This window comes from Malurus melanocephalus, unplaced genomic scaffold, assembly GCF_030028575.1.
Source record: "Malurus melanocephalus ecotype Western Australia unplaced genomic scaffold, MMel_1.1 scaffold_101, whole genome shotgun sequence".
NCBI classification, from domain to species: Eukaryota; Metazoa; Chordata; class Aves; order Passeriformes; family Maluridae; genus Malurus; species Malurus melanocephalus.
Genome location: NW_026623333.1, coordinates 362,707 through 390,536, shown reverse-complemented (window position 1 = coordinate 390,536; position 27,830 = coordinate 362,707). Strand labels below are relative to the sequence as shown.

At 37.3% G+C, this 27,830-nt stretch overlaps 1 protein-coding gene across 1 annotated transcript in view; it reads right to left on the bottom strand.

Annotated features, from left to right (window-relative positions):
- The window catches only part of KIF16B (kinesin family member 16B), a 117,047-nt gene that overhangs the window by 9,561 nt on the left and 79,656 nt on the right, over positions 1 to 27,830 (bottom strand). Inside the window, exons 24-25 of the mRNA XM_057369009.1 lie at positions 25,406 to 25,495; positions 5,460 to 5,543 (exon numbers count right to left, since the gene is read on the bottom strand). Coding sequence (XP_057224992.1) covers positions 5,460 to 5,543; positions 25,406 to 25,495 — 174 coding nt within the window. The remainder of the gene's footprint in view (positions 1 to 5,459; positions 5,544 to 25,405; positions 25,496 to 27,830) is intronic.

The window sequence follows — 27,830 nt, the reverse complement described above, 5'->3', positions numbered from 1 at the left end:
TATAATGTCTGCATGCTAAAAGCTTACATTTACTGGTTTTAGGCAGCTCCAATGAAAACTGAGTTGTAGGCTGGCAGGGAAGCAAAAAAAAAGGCAGCAAGGGCTATGATTTACAGGCAGTCTATCAGTGTGAGTCTTCTTTGGGAAGTGAACAGCCATAATGAAAAGGATCAAAACAGACGTGACTAGTGAAGGAAACCAATGTTTTCTCCAGAGCACAAGTCAAAACAAGTTCTGTCAAAATTTATTCAGAAAGAACAAGAGGATTGAATTTAGAATGCATCCCTGGGCCAGCAGTGACAGTGCATCATCTGCTGGAGTCTTGGCAAACATCTTGACATGCATCACCCTCTCCTTCCTCTGGTAAAATCATATGCTGGGGGGATGACTGATCTGCTTGCTTTGAAAAGGGGTAGCACCAAATTCAACCTAGTGTCCTTGGCTGAGCATTCATTTTATTCATCTGAATGTTCAGAGCCATTTTTGGAGATGCGATAAAGGTACACAACTTGATTTGTAGGAGGAGGTTGAGAAATTTATTCTGTCCTGACAGCAATTCACATTAGAAAGTGAAGCTAAACTGGAGCTCAAACTGTATGCTGTATGTTTTCTAAACTTACTAAACAATGATAAACATACTTCCTTATTTTCTCATACTCTGAAACATCTCAAAAGGAAAGGGAAAGATGAAAAGGCCTCCAAATTGAAAATCCTATTAATTAACTCTTGGGTTGTAATGGAGATAAACATTTGATCACACAAGATTTTTTTTTGAGGTAGGGACTTGAAGCTATAAACCTAAAGAAAGAAACACCAAAATTTTTCTAAAGGAGTACGTATATTATGCCAAGTTACCTCTAGTAAACTCTGCAGAGCAAGGCTTCAGATCTGATTTTCAATTAAGCCCAGAGTTTGAGAAAAATGAGACCAAGGTCTCCTTACACTTATCATTCCTTTTGCATCCAGTAGCCTTTTGAACCAGAGCTTAAAATTAACTCATCCAGAAAATAACCTCAGGCTTATTTTCCTTCCTCTTTCTCATGTGTTTCTATTACAAGAATAATGTCTTGAATTGCTGTGGGCTTGCTGAAGGTCTACAGTATTTAATCAAAGTAATGTTTTATTGGTATGTGATCAACTGCTGACCTAGGTAAAATCCTAATTTCTGCTTCTTTTGTGACTGTAACCAATAAGTAAAATTAATTTTATTCATTCATTTTTTTAAGCCAACAGGGTCTCACACAAGAAGCCGAACCACTCAAAAAATGATTAAATGCTTTGCTGCTGAGAGCTGCTGCAGCTCCTTTTTGAGAGTTGATGCTTCAAAACCAGGAAAACAATGTGCCTTGGACTGCCCCAATGATGTGGTGATATGTGAACCTCCTCTCAGATAACTGCAAAGTCTTATTGTCTGCAGCAAGACTTCAGTGATGTTGCTGAAAAGCAGTTATTTTTGTTCTTAATTTTTTCAGTGGTTACTAGAGGTTATGAAAGGCACCTGGTGTGGTGCAGACTGACTATATCTAAATTAGAAAATGATCTATGACATGAATTTCATATAACTGATATTCACAATATAGCCCAGCCACACACACTTCTCTTGTCTTTGTGGATGCATCTATGCTCTTTCTTTCCCTGATTCCAGTGCATCCTTACTCGTCTAGTGGGAAATTAAAGCCATCACTCCAAGATATTGCATTCTGCTGTTCAGACTACGGGTATGAAACAATCCTCTCTAGGATTATCAAACACCAACATTTGCAGTGGTTTGCTTTGCACCAGCAGTCCTACTCATGGGGGCTCAAGTCTGTAAAAAAAAGGAGTTTTCTTTTATCTTCCAACAAGTACCAAATTATTCTGAATGCGTTCTGAAGTCTGTCTCACCTAGTATTTAGCACCACCCTGTCAAAGGCAAATATTCATTCTTCAAGAGCCAGACTGGTGAGCAGCTACATTTAAAGCTCCTTTTAGAAAGCTTTAGTATCAGGGATGTTGTAGCAAGCTGATGCCAGTGTCTAACAATTTTCTTCTAGTAATCATTTTGAACAAGCCTGCACACAGTAGCTCTGAGAAGTCATTGTAACTGTGTCATCAGGAAAAATCTAACAGAAATGGTAACTCTAGCCCCACTTGATAGTATTTTTACAATAGAAAAATCAATTCTCCTGTAACCAACACAGAGTAGGTTCTCTCAGTTAAACATGTTTAGCAATGGGGCAGTGAAACAAAGACTCGTGGGGAATACTAACAAATTTCATACTGAATATTCAGAGGATGAACTATCTAAAATTTCATTAAAATGTTTCTGTCCTCATGACTTCAAGGAAAACCTCAAGGTCTCAGGCAGATTCAAACATTCTGTTTGCCCAAATTTGTTGACAAATATTTTGAGGGTTTTTTCCTTCTCAGACAAAATTTCTATTGGCGGCTTCCACTTGGGTGCTAATTCAAAAACTACTAAAATACTTAAATAACAAGAGTGAATTCAAGTTCAAGAAAAAGGTGCTATTTCCATTATTTCACCTTTTCCTGAAGAACCAGATTCCTGGACCCATGTCAGTAGAAAGTCAGTTTCAAAGGGGAAAGATAATATGGCTAAATTTAAAGCCATATAAAAAAAACCAAAAAACCACCAACAAACCCTAGAAATCATCACCTGCAAAGAAACTCAAGAGAAAATAGAAACTGAAAATCAAACAAAGGATTTTACTTCTAAGTTAATCTAATTTTGGAAGGTTAATTTTGACTGAAGGTAACAGCAATATTTCAGCCAGTTCAGTGTCTACAATTCTTTCCCCAGACAGTTCTACAGATTGGACAGCAAAATTGAATTACACAGCTCATTCAAGATTTATATCTGCCTCTTGCTTTAACACCTATCATTGAAATCCTCACCAGCAGACATCAAGAAGTGAGGAGGTTAAGGACAATCGTATTACTAATTTTAAATAAATTGACCGTGTCTATCTTTTAAAGAGGTTCAAAGTACCAAGAACAAAGAAGAGCAGGGGTGATGCCAGGGAGATATTTATGCTTCTAAAGAACTTGACATAAGCTCACCTTACCATATTGTTACAGGCTGACTTTCATTCCCTGAGCACTGTAAGTGGCAGCAAAAGCTGACACATGACTCCTACTGACTGTTGAGATTTATTTCCCAGATCACAGGATATTCTGAGTTGGAAGGGACCCACAAGGATCAAATCCAACTCTTAATGGAATGGCCCATCTGGGAATTGAATCCACAACCTTAGTCTTACCAGCACCACACTACAACCAACTCCCTAAAAAGCTCTTCAGGGATTTTGCTTGTTTGTCCCTTTGCTGTCTGCAAACCAACCTAAGGAAATGCAGCGCTCTGAACAGGGAAGAGGAAACAAGGAGACAGGCTGAGGCTTAGGAGAAGTTTTGTTTTCATTTAGACAACAACCTGTTCAGATTTTGTCAGCATAACAGTTGTTTTTTCCTAAATACACTGGTGACAGCAAGAGCAGGAAAGAAAGTCTAGTGGGTCACAACTGCAAGGCTCCTGACTGTAAAGTTAAGAATCACAGCTCAATCTGATATGTCAGATTCTCTGGCTTCACAATAGATAAACAGGGCTGAGAATAATCTGCATTACTACAACAAAGCACGAGCCTAAGAGAAGAAGAAAAAAAGAATGCTCAGGGGATGACATGATACAGAAACATAGTATCCAAARATGCTGGGATTTCAGGAAAATTTCTTATTTGGTGTCATTCACAGACCTAGAAACTCACCAAGGAATAAAAGATACTTTGCAGTTAAACCAGAAATAGATACTGACTCAAGTATTTCTTGTGACAAGTGCTTCCTTTACAAAACTTTTGCTTAAAAAATATGAAAAAATGAATATACATCATCTGAATYCACTTTAAAAAAGGATCCTATATTCTAATCTACTGATTTCTAATTGAAAGAAAGGATAGATACACACTAACTTCTATTCTTTAGCTTTAATCAAAAGAATTCTTGGCTGTTTCATTTAAGGCATATTTAATCAAGCAAGGTTGGGTCTGAAGCGGAATTAAAGTCTTTAAATTGCAGAACAATTAATTTAGAGTTTTGCCCTGCAACAGGTCCTGATGTAAAAGTAAATTCATAGATTGCAAGAAGGTATCTTGGGTAGATAATTTAAAATAAAATTTAAATGTTTTCTCTTAAAATGTATAAGTAAAAACTTGCACATTATTTTTCCAAAGCTCTATGGTAATGTCAAATTCAGTTCAAAAGGATTGATATCATACCAAGAAACACCAAAGCAAAAGTGTTTACATTGCAACTACATATCATGCTGGAGATCAAAGTCAAGTTGTGAGGTTCATCCCACACAAAAGGAGTTCACATAATGTGCTTTCCTACAAAGAAGGCATTGTGAAGCTTTTGGTTAGTAAGCATTTGTGCCAACTATGATAAATAAAAGAATATAATGTTATACACAAACTCTGAACTTACTGTGATTTTAAAATCACAACCTTTATCATTTGGGGCGCTCAGGATTCTTTTACTCCGAGTAATTCCATCTTCATTATAATGAAATATGCCCACTTCTAAACCCAGGGTGAAATAAGGTAACACTACATCTCAATCTTCAAAGAAAGCAAACTCTACAACAGCCAGCCTCCCAATTCTATTTGTCTGGAAATATAAATATGTATAAGCACTGCTCTTCTCAGTACTTCTACTGTAGCAAGAATATGAGAGATGATGTGTAGGAAAAACKAAATTCTTCCTAAACTGTCTTGCAAAGGGGCAAATTAATTAGGCACAAGGAAAGCTGCAGTTGCTAAGAGATGACCTGTGGGAAGCACTGAACTAGCCAAACCTATTTCAATGCAAAAAGTTCAGGAAAAATGATATGAAGTTCTATCCTATTCAAGAACTAGCAAAATAATGCAAACCCTTGAACTCAATAACCTTGTCCATAATAAAATTATTTTTTAAAATTAATTGAAAGAAAAAAAATACATTCAGAAAGCTGGGTTACAAAATAAAACTCAATGATGCCCAAATATTGCTCTTATTCTGTCATGAGATATTTGGGTATAGTAACTATGATAAAATTGTAGAGCTCCAACTAACAAATTGCATATAAAGTAGCACTATATTTTTTTTAAATTTTGTCTTGCACAGACACCATCTGTCTACAGCCAATACTTACCTCATCCACACCTTTCCCCTTTAAATAAATGTATCTCCTATGAATAACTCTAAAGAGTTTCTTCTTTTCCCTAGACTAGGAGTAATTTATTTTTAAGAGATGTTTCATTACTTTGCAATCGACTGCTGCCATCTCCTGTGTTAAATGAGGCAGCAAGTAACTTGATACTCACAAGCAGGCTATTTAATGTTGATCATATGGGAATGGTTTCTATTGGTCAAGAAGGGAGTATTCCACCTAAACACACARCAGAAGCCTGTTAAAAAGTTGGGATTACCTCTAAGTGACACCGTCGTTCTGCAATCACTCGCTCATCCTTGTTTCCAAAGAGCTTCTTCGGAGGGAATTCTAAAGTGGCAACCTGGAAGACATTAAAGGATGAATCAGCATCAGAAGTGACAAGCTCAAATGAGAAAATCCTGTTTAAACRACAAAGCTGGGGAAAAGAAGCTGCCAAATATCCATAAGCTACACTATATGCTATTAGTAAATATCACATTATACATTTCTACTGAGGTTATTATGATTTGCTCTGTAGTACTGCTAGGATAACAATGCATTTTGTCATCAGAGAGTGACTGAAAGAAAATTTAGAAATTGGACTGCCACTTTTTGCCCACATAAATATTAAAAATTTGCAATCCAAATGTAATGTCGTAAGATCAAATAGGAAGTAAACCCAATTTCTGCAGGAAAGGGTCTTAAAAGACTTTATCCAGTCTCTTAAAATCTGTGGTCTCAGCTGTATGGTGGTGTAATTTGTTTGGTTTTTCTTACATTCTGTCATAAATGTAAGATCATTGGATCTAAGAACTATTACTGAAGTCATGCACTGGGAGATGAATTGCTGGACTCCAGCCAACACCTGACCAGAAGCTTTTTTTTGTGACCTGAATGACCACTTCTTGTAACTCAGCTGTAGCTCAATCCCATTCAAACGTGTCCATACTGGAAGCTGATAGCTCTAATTTCTGAAGAGAATTCACACATGCAGGCAAAATCCTGCTGTATCACACCGAGAATGAGAACAAGGCAGTGGCACAACTGCTGAAAACAACTACTCTTATCTGTACTTTTAGCTCTTCCACAGAGGTGTTCAAAGCTATCTCCTCATTTCCTTTTCCATCCATGGTGGGGGGAGGGAGGGTGTCAGGGAGAAAGAGGGAAGAAGGGAACTGTCTCCCCTTTTTGTACACCAATAAATAAAATGCCTGAACTAATTTCAGCCAGCWATATCTGGAAAACACACAAACAGCTCAAGAGTTGGTAACAAGTACTGCTGAACTTGATCTTCTAAGCCACTGCTAGGCACAAYGCAGGAGAAAGCAAGTCCTGTCCCCATAATTTGTGTTTGCACTTGGAAGTACATCAAACCCATTTTTTCCCCCAGCATTGAGAAAGAAATATGCAACCTTCCACTGGCATTGCTGGATTTGTTTTGCAGGAGAAAACCCTGTGTAAAACTGCCTTCTGCATTAATTCACTAGGCTGTTTGATGACACTAAACTCACAAAAAAGATGCATCATTTTCTAGTCTATCAGCACATACAGGACTGTAGAGAATTTATGGCTGGTTGCAAGGAGCAGACATATACACTGAATTGAATGAGGAACTCCATTATTAATATCGAATGTAAGCATTTTTAAAATACAGAGGAATTCTGCAATACAAATAATTTATTTCCACTCTCCGGTTCAACTCCAACTCTGATAATTTTAGAGAAATGTCTAGACATCTTAAAATGAGCAACTTAAAGTGATGTGAGGCACCAGAGGAGATGGAAGAGAKGTCTGTTCTGCATCAGTCTTGACAGGATGTCTCAATTACATTTCTCAATTTTCTCCAACCATATTCTTCTCAGTGTGCCTGCCTCTTCATGTTGGCAGAACAAGCAATACACAACCAAACAGTATCATATAATTATGTCCTGGAGACATACTTTCACTGCATTACTCATTTTTTCACCTATACAGGATTGTAAGTGCTAATATTTTCAAGGACTTCAAGATCCCATACCTGCAGAAATCGTATTTTTTAAAATAGTACTGCATCATGTCACTAGCAGGAAGAAGCAAGGTAAAACAACTACCACCACAACCTCCTTCTGGCTGTAGGGAGATCGTTTTTATGTTTATTTGCTCATAAATACTTTCATTATAGAATTTTGTAACAGTGTCTATTAAAATCAATTTGCACAATGAACCTAGCACCAAAGCATCCTCAGACCTACTCTAAGRAGTCAAAACAAGGTCTTACAGCTAAAATCAGGAATGATTTCTTTATCTAAATTAAGTTTCATCTGAACAGGGATCTGGGGACTAATTCTACATAAAATTGGATTGTTTCTAAAGTTATTTTCCAAAGCTTTCTGGATGTATCTTAGAAGAAAACCAGTTGTATTCTATAAAACCAATGTGTTTTGCTGAACACTTTCAAACAGAAGTAGCTACTCACATTGTTTTAACATTTCTTAACTCTCAAATCACTACCATGAACAAAGCTCTGAAAGTAAACCAATCAAAATCTGTTGCTACAGTCATGAATTTTATATGCAAAAGGCCTTAGTCAGAAAACTTCACTCTGCAATGTTCAAAGTCCYAACACGTACCTGTAAAAAAACCATGAGTTTATTTCTGGTTAAGATGTGGGGATCTGAATATTTTGTACATAATAAAGCCACCATACAGATTCAGAATATCAATGTGCTGAACTATTCTTGATATACATTTATAAGTTACTTATATTTGTAATATACCAGTGTGGCCAGTATGTGTACAGAATACACCTATATATACATATATGCCACTTAGAAGGATTTTTCATCCTGCAAAAGTATGTTATAAAGGACTAATCTTTTACTGCAAATGGCATCTCTATGGGGCCAGATGCAGAAGGTGAACAAATCTCAGGCCTGCTGCAACATTTCTGTGTCCCACACTTTCCCAGTTGTTCCCTGGCTTCTCTTCTAACCAAATGATTGACAGATGTCCATCTCACAAATGAAGAACCAAGACCATTTCCATCACACWACAAATGACCACCCAGTTACATGACAGAAAATTTTCCAGCCATAGATTTCATCATTACTTCAGCAACTCAGTTATTTCAACAAGGTCTACTCCACTGTATGCCAAGGGTCTAATCCCCATCAAAATGAGAAAGAGACAATCATTGCTACAGGTTAAAGCACACAGTACAGTATGTGACTGAGCAGCATTTGTCCTGGCACTGAAATACGTAAGAGATCTTGCAGGTGTGGATTTTGCATCAAGATGTTTGCCTTGGCTCAAACACTGTAAGGGAACTTCATACTATCCAGAATCAGGACTATAAATTATTATTTCAGAATTAAAAGTAACTCTCTGGCTCAAATTAATTCTTCGAGGGTCTCAGCTTGACTACGAGATGAATGTTTTGTGACAACACAAGGCGTAACAGTGGRACTTGACAGGTAGCAAAGTAAATTATTCTCCTTCCATGGAATTTCTGAAGCACACCCCTCCCTTCCCTGTCCTCCGCCTCGTAGTGGCAATGGAAGCATTTGGCAGGCAGTCTTTTTTGGCAGGGATGTTTTGTCATTTTCTAGGGGTACTGATGAGGTGATGTATTTTCTGTCAGGGGAAATTAAGAGGCAYATTCCCCAGCCTGATAGGAAGAGAAGACCTGAATGATTTCCTGAGAAGCTTCCTGTAGCCTGCAAGATTTCTAATTTTTATTTGGACAGCAGAAGCATCTCCCTAGATTATATATATTATTCCCTATACATAATTACTGCATGGCTGCAATCCAAATTCCATTATATCCATAGGAGTATGTGCACAGATGCATACTTGTACCATGGGCAAGGCTGGGACTGTGCGTAGACCCAAAAGGCAAAGCCAGATGATACATTTTAAAATAGTACAGAGACCTCAGGACGGCATATCAGCACTCCTAATGTCTTCTAGACATTAAACTTTTTATGGTTAATGATGTTTATCCTATCTGGCAACTGTTGCTAGGCAGTAGCAGTGTTAGAGAGAGGCAGTCATTTGCAATTTCCTCCCTAATTCCTTAATAATAAAAGGCTATGTTTTATTTCTGGGTCTTGTATTACTTAGAGGTATGTTGTCTGTCTCAGCAACATTATGTGTAAGAAACAATACTTACCTGCCACAATGGAGTATTTGTTAGTTAGTATGGTCAAATTCAGAGAGTATCAGGTCCAATTCTCAAGCAGAATGTACTTCATACCCAGCACATGTTATTCTAGTAAAATTTAAACAGCTGAATGGATTCCACTGCTCCCATATTCCAGCCAGGAGACTGGTTTTTACCAGGCATTTAATGCTGGTAAGAGCAGATGACAAAACAGCAAGTGATTCTTTTACTTTTTTGGTAACCTATTCAATTTTTCATCCAACTCTGACCTTAGGATTCTGGGAACAGCGTGTGCCTAACAAGATCTATATGGAAGCAAATCCTTCTAAAGTTAATGGGTTCATAGCCTTCAACTACTGAGCCCCAGGAAGAGATGCAAATTTGGAGACTGGCCTTTTGGAAACCAAGAGAGTGAAAATGAATGCTCCAATACCATGAAGGGCTCTGTCTGGGATGGAGTGCACTCTCATTTCAGGACCTGTAGGAAAAAAAGCCATCAGCATTTGAAKGGTGTCCTTTAATTTCTATTAGAATTTGTTGGAGACTCTTCACTGACATTATATCTGCTTGGGGACCTGCTGGATTTAGGGGTTTTATGGTACAACTGAACAGAACATGTTAATGAAAAGTCCTGTATAATACTTTGCAGATGATATTTCAATATATAGTGGACCAAAGTAAAACACCACGTAATACAGCCATGTAGGCTTGTCACTTCYCAAGCATGAAATTGTTCCAAGTGTTATGCTCCCTAAACATTAAAAAAGTTCCATTTTCTGACATCAAATGAAAACCTACAGGACTGAAACATCTCATTATTTCTGGCTGGTATARTCTATGTTTTAGTGCCCAGAATAAGGTAAAAGACTTTTTTAAAGGAGAAAATCAGGAGAGGCATTGATGGAGGCTGAGTCATCTTCAACCTTTCATCCCAAGTTCTCTTTGTACTTCAATGTTTGGATACTTCTAAATTGTGGGGTAAAGAGGAAAAAAGAAAATTAAGGAAATGCTAACTACTAAAATTAAAAAATCAGTCATCTTTTACTTTCATGTTACCATTACAACTCTGAATTTTCTAATTTTTCAARGAGTATGTCTGACTTTTGATGCTTTGTACCATAGAAGATATGAAAAATTAAAGAGAAGAATGTGGCACAGTTTTGCAGCCAGTGTGGCTGCACCTGACTTGATTTTGCAGGGAGTGATGAAAGAAAAGACTGTCCTACTTCTAGTTTTTGAAGTTTAAACAAAGCARCTTAAGCCTCAACTTCTCAAGATGTTCTAAGACTGCCAGAATGTAAAGAAACTAGATAGAAGCTTCATTTTTAACTAGGAACTTGGATAAAGTATTTAGGGATTTGACAACAAGGTTTTGGGTTGTTTGTTTTTTTTTGTTGTTTTTTTTTTTTTTTTTTTTTTTTTTTTTTTTTTTTTTAAAGCTTAATTTCTATGTTTTTATTTATATTTTGTCTGAAATAAACGACCTTTTCTACACAATTTCACAAGAAAGCAGTAGGCAAAAGTAATAAGTTAACACTTACTGGACAGATTAAAGGCTGCTGTGTATTTATAATTATATCTATGTTTCTATATAGATCTTATTGCTAAGAAGCACAAGCATTTACATCTCCTCCCATAAATACAGACAGATCTGTTGCAAGTCAGGATGCTGAGASTAACCCCCAAGAAATTGGTATTCACCAATAAATGAGCATCTTCTCAGGACACACAAGCTCTCACAGCTCTGTTGTCTTTAGTTTTAGGTAATTCTCTTTGAACTTTCAAGATCTTTTGCCAGTTAACTTCCTCACATGGGCATAATCGTTTCTCCAAAGAACATTTCACCTCTATCTGTCCCATCAACAAGGGACAAGAACACAAAAAGAGAAATTCTCCTCTGAACCACCCTGAAACCTCCCTCTGATGATGTAAAATGACCAAATAGGATTAGACACCAAAGATTTCTCACTGTCTTTGAACAAATGATTGTTTGATGGGCAGGTAGGCATGATTCAATCTCATATCCATGCTCTTCCTTTAAACCAGCAAGCTGACCTAGACTTAACCTGCAGTTTTGGAGCTATGGTGAGATGTGGAGGCCATGGTTTATCATGTCATTTTAACTCCATTAGTCTGTCTCCTGTTAATGAGAAAAACCAAATTAACTGCAGCCAAAGAGGTTACCTTGCACTACAGGAGTATTTTTCTTTTCTTTAACACAATCCTAGACTACTTGGAAAAATAGCATATTAAAATAAAGCCATAAATAAGAGGCTATATAATATTTGACAAATTACTTCACTGTTTGGTCCATTACAAGCAGTACAATAACATTTAAATAAAGAATAACTACGAAAATGGACAATAGGACATAAAAAAGTTCATGCAAACCTTGCACATTTCTATTAAATTATGCAGTTTGGGGATTTTAACATCTTTTATAAAACTCAGAAGCTAATATAGCCAGGGCATCTTTCTAAATATTAACCATATATATATCTCTTAGGATTACCAAAGAGAGACAGACAAAAATTGGYCCAAATGGCAAAGAAAATACTCTAAGTTTCTTATGCAGGCTATAAAAAGGCAGAACAAGGTGGTGCAAAAGCAGCATACATCAACCAAACAATATCATTGCCTTAGAGGTAAACCAGTCAAAATCAAATAAAAATAATTAAATTTGAGTTGTAGATATGTCCTCATCCTTGCAGCCTTGATTTCGCTCCCTTGTTCATCTATCCCTTACCCCAAGACAGAAGTCTCTGGGGGTTAAAAATATCAGCATGGCATGCCAGACTATCATCTAAGACAAGGGTATTGGGCTAACCTAGAGATTAAATAACAAGTTTAATACCTACTCTCTATGCTCCTAGGTCATGATTTTGTCAACTAAGCATTAATCTTTTCTTCATCTGGTCTCAGGTCTTGGYTAGTTCTTTAAACAAATGGCAACAACTTGTGGGTTTGCAAGGTTGTGTCTTCAAAGCTCGACACATTAATTAATATTTATCAAGGTATGACTCAAACCCCACTTCTCCAAAAGGTAAAAAAATGATTTTTTGGAGCTCTTTGTAGGGTTTATTTTTCTTCCAAAAAAAATTGATTGATTCATAATCTTCCTGTTCCACGTATCAACCCCCACGTTCACGGTGGCTGCATACAGCCTTTTCCCAACTCCACACCACATTCCTGCTGATGACATGGTGCTCACTGGGCCACTTCAACTCCATGCTGARAAGTCACAACACCATTTGATTTATCCAACAGAAACAGGCTCAGAGAAAAGGATTCACCACAGCAGTTTTTACAGCTCTCCCTAAGAAGATTTKCTCTTTGCACATGAGCTCATCTCAGTGACATCTGGCAGCATTTATGACACATCCCCATCCCATGTGGCTGACAGATGAAATAAATTTCAGTCACCCTTGCCTCTGAGAAATGTTAGTAATGAAAACTCATCAACAAGCAGCAATAATTTCTACTGCTGACTAAATAGATGCCTGACTAGGCAAAATTAATGGCAGATCTTAGGGTCTTAAAGAACAGCTGTCACAGAGAAATACACCTGCAAACAAACATGTGGTATGACTTCAAGTGTGATTTGTTGTAAGATATAAAGTGCTGACAAACTGGACTGATTACAGGGAAAAGTTAGACAGCCTTCTGCATCATTTAAAATGATACAACCAGAGAAAAGGCAGTGCARGCACACAAATGGGAAGCTTAAAAGKAATKAYTTAGTCCCCYCTCAAACAGTAAGAGTGATTGATACATTATACATTCATTTTCACTTATGTCTAGTCATACAGCCACTTTAGAACTARCTGCTTTATCACAGACTTAAAAAGTAGCTGTAAACCTCATACAGATTTGGGATTTTCTTTCCACTCTTACTGTTGTCACTAGACAAAGCTTAAAAAGATAGGCAATCAGTTAGATAAACTTAACATGTATAAATGTAATATATATATACATATATTACATATATATATATAATAAATTTAACATATATATTTCCAGGAGTTTGCTTGGCAAAGAATTTTGAATGTGCAAGGCAGAAAAAGCAAGTCTGGGTACAGAAAGACCACTGTCACTATCAGTTTCATGAGCAATTTATTTAGTACTGCTCTTGAGAATCAGGATGGTGGGAAAGAACTGGTATTTGTTTCAAAGTCTAATAAAATTTCTTGACCAAGCACTTGAAGCTAAATTCTTTGTAAGCAAGACCCACGTATATACCACACACACATAGAAATCTCAAAGACACACTCATGAAAATGCCAAACATGGCATTGAAACCACCATCATTACTTAGGGCAGGGGAGAAAACAGGGATGTGTTTAACCAYTGCAAGAATTTGGGGTTTGATTACATGTCAGTAATTTAATAACTCCATCAATCTAGAAGAATGTTTGTCCCCAACATGCATAGCTGCACTGAGTCATGCTGTCCCATGTACACAAGTTTTAGTAAACCAGGAAAACAGGGAAAAGCTTAAAAATCATTAATTTTTTCATTGCTTTTTACAGCAACTTTTCAATGAGTTACAGTACATATGAACCATCAGGTACAATCMCAAYRGAAATTATGCTACTCTACCTATTTAAATAAAAGTCTGCATTACATTAATTTGCAATTACTTTACAATACTGATATTATCAAGAAACTGAACTTAAAAGTGAAGATCTCCATATTTATTCCCTGATTTAAAAATGAAATTTGAGTTAGATTTGAATGTACAATGAGTAATTTAAGGATTTAAAATACTGCTAAAGCTCTGTTTCAATTTTTTTTTCCAMAGAGGACATAACAAGACTAGGAAATGAAGTGTTCAGAGGCAGTTTTAAAGAAACTTTTAAAATTTCCTGGAAAATACAGAGTATACACTCAAACAGCTTCAGAATACCTGCACTGTTGACGGAAGTGCACAACACAAATATTAAAGCATTATTAATACCCAATAGCACCTACAGCTAAGTATGATAAAAAGTAATACATTCAGTAGAGAAGAAATTGGTCAAACAAAATTGTACCTATAATGATTTCTTATTATTCACAGCATTTTAACCAATTATAGATAACCATGAATTAATCAAATGTTTTGTGTCCAAAAGTTTGGCACCCATGASAAATGTGCTTTTTCATCTCACCCTCACTCACATCTCTAACATTCCCATATCAAATTTTGTTTTTCAGACACCGTCAGGCAGCTTACCCTCCAACACAATTATTCCTGGTGTTGGTTCTGAAATATGTCCTGCAGTAAACTAGACAACATCTTCTTTCAATCTTCTCTTGACAACTTCAATTCTCTACCTACAGCTCAATATTTTTCCTGAGAGCCACTTCTTCTTTGTGTTTATTTCACATTAAATCACAAGAGATTGTATTTTATTGATTTTTGTCATGCATACATGTCTAATAACATTTTTTTGGCTTGGGTTTTCTTGCTTTAGGCTCACTTGARGGATAGACAATTCTCTCTCATAAGATGGAGCTTTCTGTACATTATGTTTTGCAGAGACAGATGGTAAAAGACCCTTCCACTTTTTTTTTTTTTTAAGTATCTTTTCATTACAGCAGTCAAGAGAGCTTTACAAGATCTCACTGTGAATACAAGACAAGCATTTAGAAACTTGTTTAGGTACCTGTATCACCAGGTACACAGGCCAGAGAAATTGGTTTTCTTCCTTTCTTTTAAAGTCAATTTTTTTTTAATTGAGGAACACAGTGTTACTTTCACCACACTGAGTCTGAAAGATCATTAGCAGGAACATGATAAACTAAATCTTAGAAAARATCCTTAGACAAAAAATGCCTCTTATAGATTGAACAATGCTAACCCTAAGCTTGGTTTTAGAATCATAGAATGGTTAGTGTTGGTAAGGATCTTATATCCTAAATCAACTGATATGAAAGGATTCTATTTGAAAGATCTATTTAATCTAGCAGCGTATTCCTGACAAACCCAACAAGAACAAGCTGCTCCCTTCACAAACCCATTGGAAGGCAGTGAGACTGCCACTAACAGCTAATGATTAATAGAACACATGTCCAAAAGTCCCCTGAAGTAAGGTAATCTTTTAAGAAAAAAAAAAGAAAAGGGAAACCGCAAAACCTCCAATCCTCCTGTCTGCTTTTCAATAAGCAACGAGAAAATAGAGACACAGGGTTGCAGCCTAAGGCATTCCCCAAGACAACAGACAGCCAGGAACAGCTAAGAAATGGCTCAATCTCAATTGAGCACCTAAACCTTCAGCTATATTTCTAGGAATTTTTCTCAAAGGCATTCCTCTCTCACAGACAGCTGTTATCCATACGAAACTGTTTTATTGATATAACAACATTAATATTTTGATATTATGCAAATTCAGTAGATAATTGAGCAGAGACTTGAAAAATCAGATTATGAAATGATCAAAGGAAATAATTCTGTCAAATGGTTCATAAATGCTGAGATGACAGAMCCACACCTCTCCAAATACTTTTTGGAATTTCTGTGTTACTCATGTACAAGACTTTTGCACAGCACAATCAACAAAACCTGGCATTTGATGCTTGCCTGCTGATTAAACTTGTTTCATTCTAAATCCATCAGAAGACCTATAAAGCTCAGAGAACTGTCTGGAAGCTCAAAGGTTTCACTTGCTGACAGGGAAAAACCAAAAAAGACCAGGTCTAATCAACAACCAAAACCCAGGAGGGAAGAAAGGAAAGGAGGAGAGACAGAGAGAAGCTGTATTTCTGCAGAATCACATGTACCAAGACAAGGAAATGCTGCTGCACAAAGCTAGCACACAAAGCAACAACAATCACCAATTAATCCCAAAGCTGGGTTTATACAAAGCTCTTACACATTCAGATTCAGTTTTGTGACAAGAAATTCACACACAGATTTCATTTTTCAACTAGGAATTGTGTATTATGCTGAAAGCAAATATGCCATAGGGTTTGCTGTTGTCTCTGATGCTCCAGTCCTGGTTAGCAGCTACAAATTCAGAGGGACCACACAGAATAAATACATTTTCCTGTAATCAAGCTTTCACTTAACTACATTATATRGTTAGCAGCAATGCTTTTCACACTTTACTTATTGGAATGAATTCTCCTGTTCATTTGTAGACTGATGTAGTGAGAAAAATGTTAAAAATTTCTTTTAAAAATTTCAGCAGTCTCATGCTGCTGAAAGAAAGGCTTTATTTTGAAGGTTGCTGAAGCTTTTAAGGATCTACTGCATGAATCCCACCTGTATTGGGGGGTAGTGGTAAACTAAGACTGATAGAGAAGTACYACATATATAAACCTGCAGGCTTGCAGAAGGCTCTGAACATAAGATAATCAGGAATGGGAACTGGATACCTGCATGTGACAAAATATGCTTCCTGTGTATGCACTTCCTGGCAGTTTTAGGTGACAAGAATGTGAATGTTAAAATTAATTTTACCACAATAATTGTAATTTGTACTAAATGAAGCTGAAGRCTATTATCACATGCTCATATAACAGTGTTAAARCRTTTACACACRAAWAGKTGTTCTAAAACTTACTRCCTTTCTTTTTGTTTCTTTCAATRTTTATGGAAAGATGTATTATCAAGGCTACTAAATTCCCACGCTAGAAATTAAGGCCTGTCATTAATTTAGGAGTCATACTTCAAAAACTATTTTCTAAATGCTTTTCTACACATAATTCTGCCAGAATACACATCATGGCATTTGCTAATTACAAGCACATCAATGCTGCAAATAATTTTCATTTTCACCTGTGCCCTAAAACACAGTTTCCATGCAAAACAAAACAAAAAAMCACCCCAAAACAAAACAAACCTCCTCCCAAATAAAKCTTTTAGACTATTCTTTGTGCTTGGTGTATGTCCTATGGTTCTCATATTAAACTGTGAGTCCTGTTATGTTTCACTATTGTTTAAACCGAAACTACAGTATATTAGTCTTGACTATTTGGAAAAAAACAAAAACCAAACTTACTATTTCATATCCAGATACCCAGAAACATCCTTCCAGTTCAGCAAGAACACATTATTTCTTCACTGCATCCATTTTTCAAAGAAATAAATCTTAAAATAATGTTAGAAACTATGCTTACAAAAGGTCACAGGGTTCCATAAAAGTACCTGAATTGAGAATCCATATCCAAATAAACCTGAACTTTTGAAAATAATGAGACAGCATTTGTAGCAAGATTTATACAATCATCTTCAGTACTGTTTGCTACACCCTGCTCTCTCTAGTGCACGTAACCCATGATTTAAAACTGCTCCTTGGTCTCAAGAGTTTCTAAACATCAATGTCAAAAATTAATGAATTTGTAAATAGATTGGGACTTAGTCATTGCAAGATCTAGACTTTGGTAGAAGTACAGCAGGTTTCAGAACAAAATAATTTTCAATACAGTTCAGTTATTTACAGCTATACTGCTCCATGCTATTTAAAACTGAACACTAGAAGCATCCAAACGTCTAGAATTTTGCATTCAATGTGTGCATACTAGCTGAGGTTTACATGCTAACTAAACATACAGGTACTTATGCCAGTAAATCAGAAAAACCAATGGTAAAACCAGCAGAGCTTCAGGCCAACCAGCTCTGATGCAATAAGCTTCTGACTTCTGCCAAAACAGCTCCTAAGCTCCAGGAGCTCACTAGTTACATGGCAACTGGCTTGCCAGCTCTACAATCCAAGTACATCAATCCCAGAAGATTAACATAAATTTTTCATTCAATGAAACTCTACAGCTGCAGAATTACAAACCATAATTGGAGCAGTCAGACAGCCAAACACCCCAGCCCAAACACTGAYTCAAGTGCTCTGCACAAGTCTGCTGCCTTATTGCTCTGCTCCTGGTTTAAGTTCTGTTTGCATTCTTCATTGGAAGGGAGAATTTTGCATCTCTGATAAGACTTCTAAAAATAATTTAATAATTACATAAGTACACAGAAATTGCCTAATTATCCTTGGGATTATTGAGGGAAGAAAAAAATCCCCAAGCTCACAGCAACCATGTCTTGAAAGTTAGTAAAATACTGCATTTCTCTGTCCATGATCTCTTCCAGAATCCAAGGATGTTCTCCTAAAATCAATTATTTTGATTCAAATTCATCCCCTCTCCATTATCTGTGCCAGCAGTTCRTGTTGAAGATTTCTTCCATTTATTACTTATCAAGAGACCAGATGGCATGGAGCACTTAAAAAGGAAACAGATCCTTCCCTGGCAGTCACCCAAAAGAGGAGTACAGAGACAAAAAGAACAGTGAGATCAGTCAGCAGTGGCTCCATGAACAGTTCATGCCTCTTCATTAATCACTACATAGCTGAATTACACCTGAAGAATAGAAAAGTGTAGTACTAGAAAAGTGTCTAAAATGAACTTAAGAAACAATTACAAAATCGGTGTATCTTGTGTTTGCTGTATTTTACCAGCAAACATACACATCATGTGTTGGGTGGTCGTGAGCAGTATGGATGGATGAAACAAGGTACTGCCTTCACTAAGATGCAAACACTTGTCTTTCTTCACTGAAAAGCAAAATACTTTAGATGACAAATGACAGACTACTTTTGAGTTTTGAAAAATCTGAAATATTTCAAGTATTAAAAAATATTTTTAAAATAAGCTTGCAACAATTTTTTTTATTTCAGTATATTTTCCAAAACATTCACTTAATATTTCTGAAAAATCTGAGAAATATTTTCTGCTCTTTGAGTTTCATGCAATTTTTACAGCTTATGACCCATAATCCTTTAAAAATTATACAGTCCTTTCATGCCTTAGACCCTGAAAGACACAAATACATACTTCAGAGACCTCCACACATCAAAGACCAATACACAAATTATTACATTCTGTTAAGTAAGTTAGAAGTCAATAGCTTTGGCACTCCTGCATAAATCTTCCCTACACACATATGYCCTTATCTCCATGGATATATAAGTGTCAGCATGCCTTGTAGCTTCTCATTGGCAGCTCTCCAAATATTTTCTGGTATTTTAAGTCAAGAATCACTATTAGCAATAAAAATGCCTCTCTGGAAGATGCTTTCCTGAACAACATGTAGACATTTTTATGCACACAGGATGAGGTTTCAAGATGACTGAACAGGGAACTCCATAAGCAGAGCCTACAGTGAAAGCCCCACAAAACCTGGATGCAAAGTGGGATTTAAGGACTCCCACATGAAGGAGGGACTTCATAAACCTTGGATTTGGGTAAGACAAATAGGAACTGTTTCTCTGCTCTCCTTTGAAAGAGGGTAGAAACAAGAAAGTGTTGGGAGAAAGGAGAGTGAGATTTCCCCTGCAGCAAGATGTGGATCAGGAAGGAAAGGTTTTCTKYAGAAACCAGCACTCTGGTAGTATTCCAAAACCAGTAACTGGTAAGAATAGATGGAGAGGAAAATAGGAGAATATAACTATGTAACTATGTAAGTTCTCACTCTTCTATTGAGAATGAGGAGTGCATTTGCTCCCATCTCTGACTAACAGCAAACAAAAAGTGCATTCATTMGAAAGACTACTGCAACTGAAAGCCATGTATGGTCTTAATCAAAACTCCAAAAGTAATAAAATGGTCATTAACAATCTAGCAGTGTAAGAAAGCTGGAGCTGGGCAAATTAACAATCATGTAGACTCCCCCCTCCTCACCCAAAAAAAGAGGCACTCGAATGCTTGGTAGCTATCTGCCACTGGTCCAATCTCACCCTGGTGCAGCTTCTTCAGTCCTTCAAAATTTTCATGTGACACATTTTAGTTAGATATGCAGTTGTCAGCAGCTACTTAATTACCTTAGAAGAACTATGCAGATATATAATATATATAGCATCTTGTAAGACMAGAAGACATTAGACAGTTTCTGCTTTTGAAAGAGGTACTTTTTTTTTAAACCTTCCTAATAAATCAGTTTGCCAAGATATCTCTTTGGGAATTCAGTGGCAGGAACATGAAATGCAAGATCAGCAAATTATTAAAATACTGATATAATAACTCAGAGCTGAGCAACTAACAAGCTGTAAAGTTCACTTCTAAAAGCAGGACACTCATATATTAAACATGTCCACAGTATTTTTGCTGTTCGTTATAAATATTAATTTAGAGTGGGAAGGTGAACTGTRCAAAATAAAACTCAACTCTGATGGATTCTGATAAGATCCTTTTGAGGATCAAGTTTCTTTGGAATAATACATAGTGACTAAAGACACGACTCTGCCAAGTTTGGTATTAAAATGCATTTTAGCATCATGATGTACTAAATTAGGTCAATGACAGATGAGCAGAAGCAGACAGGTGAATTTCAATTTACCACGCAAACTGAACTGCTACTCACATTGCAAAACTAATTGAAAATTACCATTAATTAAATATATTTTAAATAAAGGTAAAAATATGGAAAGTCATCTATCATTCCCATATGTATAATAAAGAAATTCCTTCAAAGAAAACAAATGCCAAATCTTTACTGCAGCACACACTATTCTGTGTTTCATCCATCACAACATGCTTTTCTCCTCTGATAAAAAAGGACACAGTAGATATGGTGATGAGTAGAAGAAACCCACTTCATATTATGTAGGTCACTTCAGCCCCCAAATCTGTCATTTCCTTGTGATGCCCTAAACCTCAAAGCAGGAGTGAACACAACACAACAGCTTGTACCATGTAACACAGAAGACATCATCTGTGCTGCAAGGGTTTCCAGAAGAGGAACTTACATGCCAGTACCTAACTAAAAAGCAGTAGGTGATAAGATCAAATCCTTATCTTGCTTCTCCTAATCTTTAGCATGCTTGGTATTTAGTAAAYGTGTATATTTGAACCTCGCTGATAATTTAGTGAAGGTTGTTGTGAAGGGAAAGCTCAGTCAAGGCTGGAAAAAGATACTTTGGCAAATTTGTACAACAGTATTTGCAGTGACTTCGAAAAGTGAACAGATAACTTTATAAAACATACTACCATGTCCTTCCTACATGGAAATTAGACACTTATGCATTGTCATAACTAAACCAGAATTTCCATTAATGTACTAGATGCACATCTCAGTAAGTTTTCCTACGACACAGACATATGGTAACACAGAACTGTCAATAAGGAACAAACTAGCACATTAATGACTGTATTGACCTTGCAAGCAAAACCACAGATAAGAAAATCAGCTGCAAAAGAAAACTGCCTCTGTAAGTTACTTATAAAGTGAGCAGTGTAGAGAATTTAAAACAGTGATAAAATCCACAGGAAAAAATATTAACTATGAACTATAAATTACAACAAAAACAACTTCAGCTGGGAAGACTCCAAGATGAAGAAGACTATGTACCTGTGTTCTAGGCTGGGATCTTTTCCTGTTGTACACTCTTGGATGCTGGACTTTTTTTTGACCTAATAATATCACTCATGTTCTCACAGTTCCTCAAACCAGGAAATTAATAATAATAAAAAAACAACCACTTCCTCCTGTAACACCAAAAATGCCTGAATTTGTACTGTCATTCACAAATGCTTGATTCAAAAAGGTGACATTGACATGCTGCGGCAGGACATTTTAATAGTGGCTTTAAGTACATCAGATTCCTCCTGAATCCAAGTACATCCATCTCTCTCTGATGCAGCTGTTAAAGCCAAATGCAATTGTTCCTCAATGTACTGGCAAGACCAGTAACAAACTCTGAAGAAGACTATGCTAGCACATYTTCCTAAATAGGGAAAATCAGTCTGCACAGGGATTCAGGTGGCCCTTTTCCATGTCAACTGGGTGACTACCTTGCTCTTTTTCCTAGAGTTAGATGCAATCAAGATATTCCTGTTGACAGACTATAACTCTCACATCCAAGAGGAAATGGCAATTTATTCAAATAAAAATTATAATACTGATGTTCACAAGTAGTATTTTTAGAAGCATTTGTGGAAAGACAACATTTCAATTTCTCATTAAAACTAAACTTTACCTAAAAATTTTCTGTCATTTAAAAAAGATAACCTAATTTTCTTTTCTCTCTTTCCTTTTTCTTTTTTTAGTTTACCTATTTCTTAAATATTTGGTGCACAGTAGTTTCCATTTCTGGTTTTCATACTGTTTGGGAATGGGAACAATCTTGAGCCCCAGACTCAAGGTCTGTTTCATGCTCATTTCATGTGTAGCTTAAATCACAAGTTAAGGAAGACCAAGGAAGCATGTGCACACTATCACACATGCGTCTCTCCTTCTTGAACACATTTATGTTTTTTAATATACTGCTCAGRAATATATGGCCCAGGCTTCTTTATTTGAGCTAACTCTCAAATCAGGATTACTTCCATTGCCTGAATGATTTATTTCTTCTAATATCCAAGGGAGCATGTAGAAAGGAAGCAAAATGTTAATAATTAAAAATTAGATGCGTAAACAAAAAACTATAATTCCATAGATGTTCACTCAAATGAATTAAAGCTTCATCAGGCACAGCTCCTCATCCTGAATGCCCAGAGTCTCCAAGGTGGTCAGAAAGATCAATTTTTCATTTTGCAGCAACTTGAAAGCCACTATTACAGAAGGGTATCTGTGGAGCAATACTCTTCTTYTAAATGAGAAGTTCTCAGGGTGACAGGATCTGACTGCAAGTATCTTGCAATGAACAAAACAGCGACCTCCAGGGAAAGATTCCAGTCAGCAGTAAAAGGAATTTATGGCCAGAAGCAACAYACAGTCACAGTTTCACTGCAACAACCATTACTGTATCGAGCACCCTTGGAGCTCTGAAGTGCTAAAGGGCTTGTCAGTCTTACTGGAASCACACATCTGAGAAGCGCCATAAAATCATAAAATCATTGGGGCTGGAAGAGAACTTTAAAAGCTATTGAGTTCAATCCCCTGTCCTAAGCAGGGACATCTTCAACAAGACCAGGATACTCAGCATTCCAGCTTATCTTCTCCTTGAATATATCCAGGGATGAAGCATCCACTACTTTTYKGGGCAACCTTCACCACAGTAAAATTATCTTTCTTATATCWATTCTGAATCTGCCWCCTTCAGTTTAAAACTATTATCACTTAACCTGCTGGAACAGCCCTGCTGCAAAATCTGTACCCTTTTTTTTAATAATCTCACTTCAAGAACTGAAAGGATGCTRTAAGGCCYACCCAGAGCCTTCTCTTCTCCAGGTTGARCAACCCCAACTCTCTCAGCCATAGGGGAGGTGCTCCAGCCATCTGATCAACTTAGTGTTCCTCCTCTGGATCCACTCCAACAAGTCCATGTCCTTCCTGTGCTGAGGATTCCAGAGTTGGATGGTTGGGTCTCAYCAGAGCAGAGTAGAGSTGGAGAATCTCCTCACTAGACCTGCTGGCCACYCTTTTGATGAAGCCCAGRACATGACTGGSTTTAYGGGCTGTGAGTGCACACTGCTGGGTCATGCCCAGCCTCTCATCCACAGCACTCCCAAGTACTTCTCAGCAGAGTTACAATGAATCCCTTCATTCCCCATCCTGTACACATACTGGGAATTGCCTACATCCAGGTTCACTTGGACTTGTTGAACTTTGTGGGATTCCCATGGGTCTATTTCTTGAATTCACCTAGGTTCCTTTGGATGACATTCCATCCCTCATGCTTGTGAGCTGCACACTGCAAACTTGCYGAGGGTCTGATCCTGCTGTGTCAACTAATGGAGATATTTAACAGCACTAGTCCCAGTACAGACCCCTGAAGGATACCACTTGTCACTGAAGTCCATGTGGACCATTGACCACCACCTGCTGGATGTGACCATCCAAGCAATTCCTCATCCATCAAAACAGATCACCCATCAAATCCATCTCCTTCCGATTTAGAGAAAAGGATACTGTGGGGACCATGCATCCTGGGGTGATCCACTATCTTATTGTATTCCATATCTATCTGTGTCCAAGAACTGTTAGTGACCTTTAGACTGTGCAGCTGAGGACCTTGGGCATGTGTGGGGATGCTACTGTGGGTGTTTTTAAAACCAGCCATCTCAGACAGCTTCTTGTCCTTTGCCACATGGTATTTACTTTGCAAACTGTTCGGCCTTTGCACAGGCAAAGGTTTTTCTTCCCTTCTTGGGTTGTCTTTTCCATTTTGTTTTTTTGTATTTTTTTTTTCCTATCTCGGAAAGAGTTCAGTTAGCAGGTCTGAGTTGCCTTGGGGCGAGTTCCAGGGGTGCCTGCTGGTCGTTGTGGGTGGGCTCGCTTCAGTGAGCTGGTCTTTATCAATCCACTGCCTGCTCCAGGAGAGAAGACTATGGGAAAGAGCCTCTCTTCCCTCCAACTTCGACTTTGCAATTGTAGCCTTTCATAAAGACTGCAAACTCTTTGAACGTGACCTTTGCAAACTGCCAGCAGCAAAAAAAAAGCCAGTGAGCTCCTGGGGCCAGGACACCCCRCACAGGCACCCACAGTCTGTCCTTTTCCCTCACCCCACAGCCTCAGTGCAGAGCACAGCAGCAGCAGCAGAGTCCATGAACAGCAGGAGGAAGCAGCAGACAGTGGCACAGACSCCACATGAGCTGACAAGTCTTCACCTGCCACTAGAACTGCTCCATAAAGTGCCTGCCTTCCAAGGAGGCATGCAAYGCCAGTTTGTCCCTTTGTCCTACAAGCCTGAGGCTATCCCTGCTGTGCACTGTCTCAGAAAGGGTATTTCTAGTCTGTCTTTTTTCCAGTGGGYTTCTGAGTTTTTCACAATTTGGTATCTAGAAATTATTTACTTTTTTTTTTGCCTGTTGGCACTTTTTTGTTAGTAGTGGGGTTTTTTCACTTTACTTGTATTTTGTTCTTTATTGGTGGGAAGGGTTTAGTTGGAATGAAGGGGAAGGATAGTAATTTTAGAGTGCCCATCTCTTTAAATTGACCCAAACCAAAACACCATGCCAAAAGAGATGACACCCATAGCTCTTCCCTTGTGTACTGACATAGCCACTCCATCACAGAAGGACATTAGATTGGTCAGGCAGGAACTGTGTTGGTGAAGTCATGGTGGCTGTCTGAAATCAGCTCCCTTTTTGAGTAAACATAGTTTAAACTACTTTTTTTTCAAGTCTCTATCCTTTTCTTTAAAAGAAGTTTTACCAAAACTTACCTCTGGGTACTTCAGTTTTAAAGTTTTATGCAATTCTCGAAAACGACTGTACCGACGAAATACTGTCCACGTCTCATCCAGGACTGTTATCTTAGAGCAGACAATATAAAAAAAGAAACAGAAGTAAACTCACACAGTGCACAACACTAAAACCYATGCAGTAAATACAGCTGTAAGATTAAAATGGACAATTCTTATTGTCTTAAATCCATAAGCTTTTACAGGTTTACTCAATTTTTATTTCATTACAGTGACAGAACTGTATTTAATAAGGATCACTTATTAAAAAAAAAAAAAAAAAAAAAACAAAAAAAAACCTGAATGCATTTATTCCTTATTCTGCAGTGGTTTGACGAGACTGTAAACACATTAAAGCATCCCCAATCCTTAAAATCAACATAACTACTCCAGTGAATGAAATGCGTAACAACAGGAGCAAAGAGGGAGGGCACACCAAACTTACCATCAGTTACTCACAAAATTCTCACTAGAACTGAGATACCAAACACTATGTGAAATTAGGTGAAATTAAAGACATTTMTAAGTGGGTCATAAAAGTGCTTTAACCAGAGCATTTGACTTTGCAGTAAAGTCTTTGTGCAGCTCTGGTGACCCAAAGCTACCAAGAAGCCAAGATGCAGGGTGAGCAAACATTATTCTGTACAGACTAGCAGAGATGGAAAGAGCCAACTGGCATTGCTTAAAACTGAACACTGCTGTTTTTTGAATCAAATAGGCCTATTATCAAATAGGCATCACTTCTGTCTAGCTACGATTTTATGCATAAAGTTAAAAAATATGTAATTTCACAAAACACGTTTCACAAAGACACAGGCTTTTTAATCTTAAAGTGACTCCTAAAATTAACAAGTAGTTCACTACTGAGTGTATCAAAAAGTTATAGAGGTAAAGAAAGGTTTTGGTGGCTTGATTTGACCTGACTTGGTCCCTGTCATCCTCCTTGTTTACTTTGCTTTGCATAATTTCTAAATTCTTGTAATCAGACTAGCAGGTAATTGCAAAATTTTATTGTTGTTACAGCTGATACTATTGAAAATGAATTTCAATGCTAAACAAAATCTTAACTGGCCCCCAGAGCACAGCAATAATGTTATTAGGACAGATAGAATCAAACTCCATTTGTATAAAGAGAATTACCTTGCACCTGGCATAGCAATAGCATTTCTAGAACAGAGCCGTTTACTCCTACAACTGATGCATCAAGTTTGGGTTGGGATTCTTTTACCCATTAAAAAAATCTGTGTGACGGACTATGCACTCTGTCTGCGACAGGGACGTATGTAGCTCTTTTGAACAGCAAGTAAAGCAATTTTGAAAAGCCTTTTACTTTTTATATAAGCTGCTAATACAGTTTAAAATACTTTCTTAAGAGAAAAAAACATGGTTAAGCACATCTGCAAGACAGTTTCTGGAATATTCTGATCTAGGCACTGCTGTGGGTTGTTTTGTTTTTCTGACCTATGAGGAAGAGACGGAATGAACAGGTACATGTTGTCCCCTGTCTGCCATGTTTTCCTTATTTTTAAGGCAAAAAAAAGCAAACCCTCTATTCCATGTGTTCTAATTTTCTACAGAATAATATTAATCTGAACGTTAATCCAGATCAAAGTAGAGCTGGGAGCTCTGCAGGGAAAAGGTTTGAAATAGAAAAGTTTGTGGAAGGTCTGTGGATTGTAGCTTGGAGCTAAATCCTAACTACAGCAGAAGCACTCCACTGTGACACAAAGATCTGGAGGGAAAGGAAAAAGCAATAACAGTTGATTGATCCATGTRAAGGAATGACTATAAGAAACATCCCCAAAACTGCCAAACTACACATACTTTTTCAACTGGTCCTCCATTCTAAGATCTTGCAGAGGTTTTACCAATGAAGGGAGAATACTTGAAAAAGAAATCCATTAACATATTCAGAATAGAAGCTACCTTTTTACTTTATCCATCTTCACTATTAGGTAGTCTAGTAAATCCTAGGTGCTGAAAACTGTTGGTGAGTAGAAGAGTCCTTGGGGAAATTTCATCTCTCAGTATCTCCCTAGCTCTGGGCTTTCAACCCCAAAAAAATCGAAGTTCAACAGGTAAAAGGAAGTATTCCACCCACAACTGGTGTSGTATGTTTTAAAATGAAAATTTAATTAGCACATACAATGGTAAGAATGCCCATYTTAATAGAAATCTTTTCAAAAGAGGGCACAGTTCAAAAATGGTCCTTCACAGAGCGAGAAAGGTCACTCCTCTCCACCTCACAGCAGCCACCAAGGCATCTGGCAGCACATTCAGTGAAGGAGGCTGCCAATTCTGTCTCTGATGACATCCACATCACTTATGCTACATGTCCACACACACTGACAACACATTTCAAACTAGACTTTAGAACTTGCYTTGAAAAAACACTGGCTGAATACCA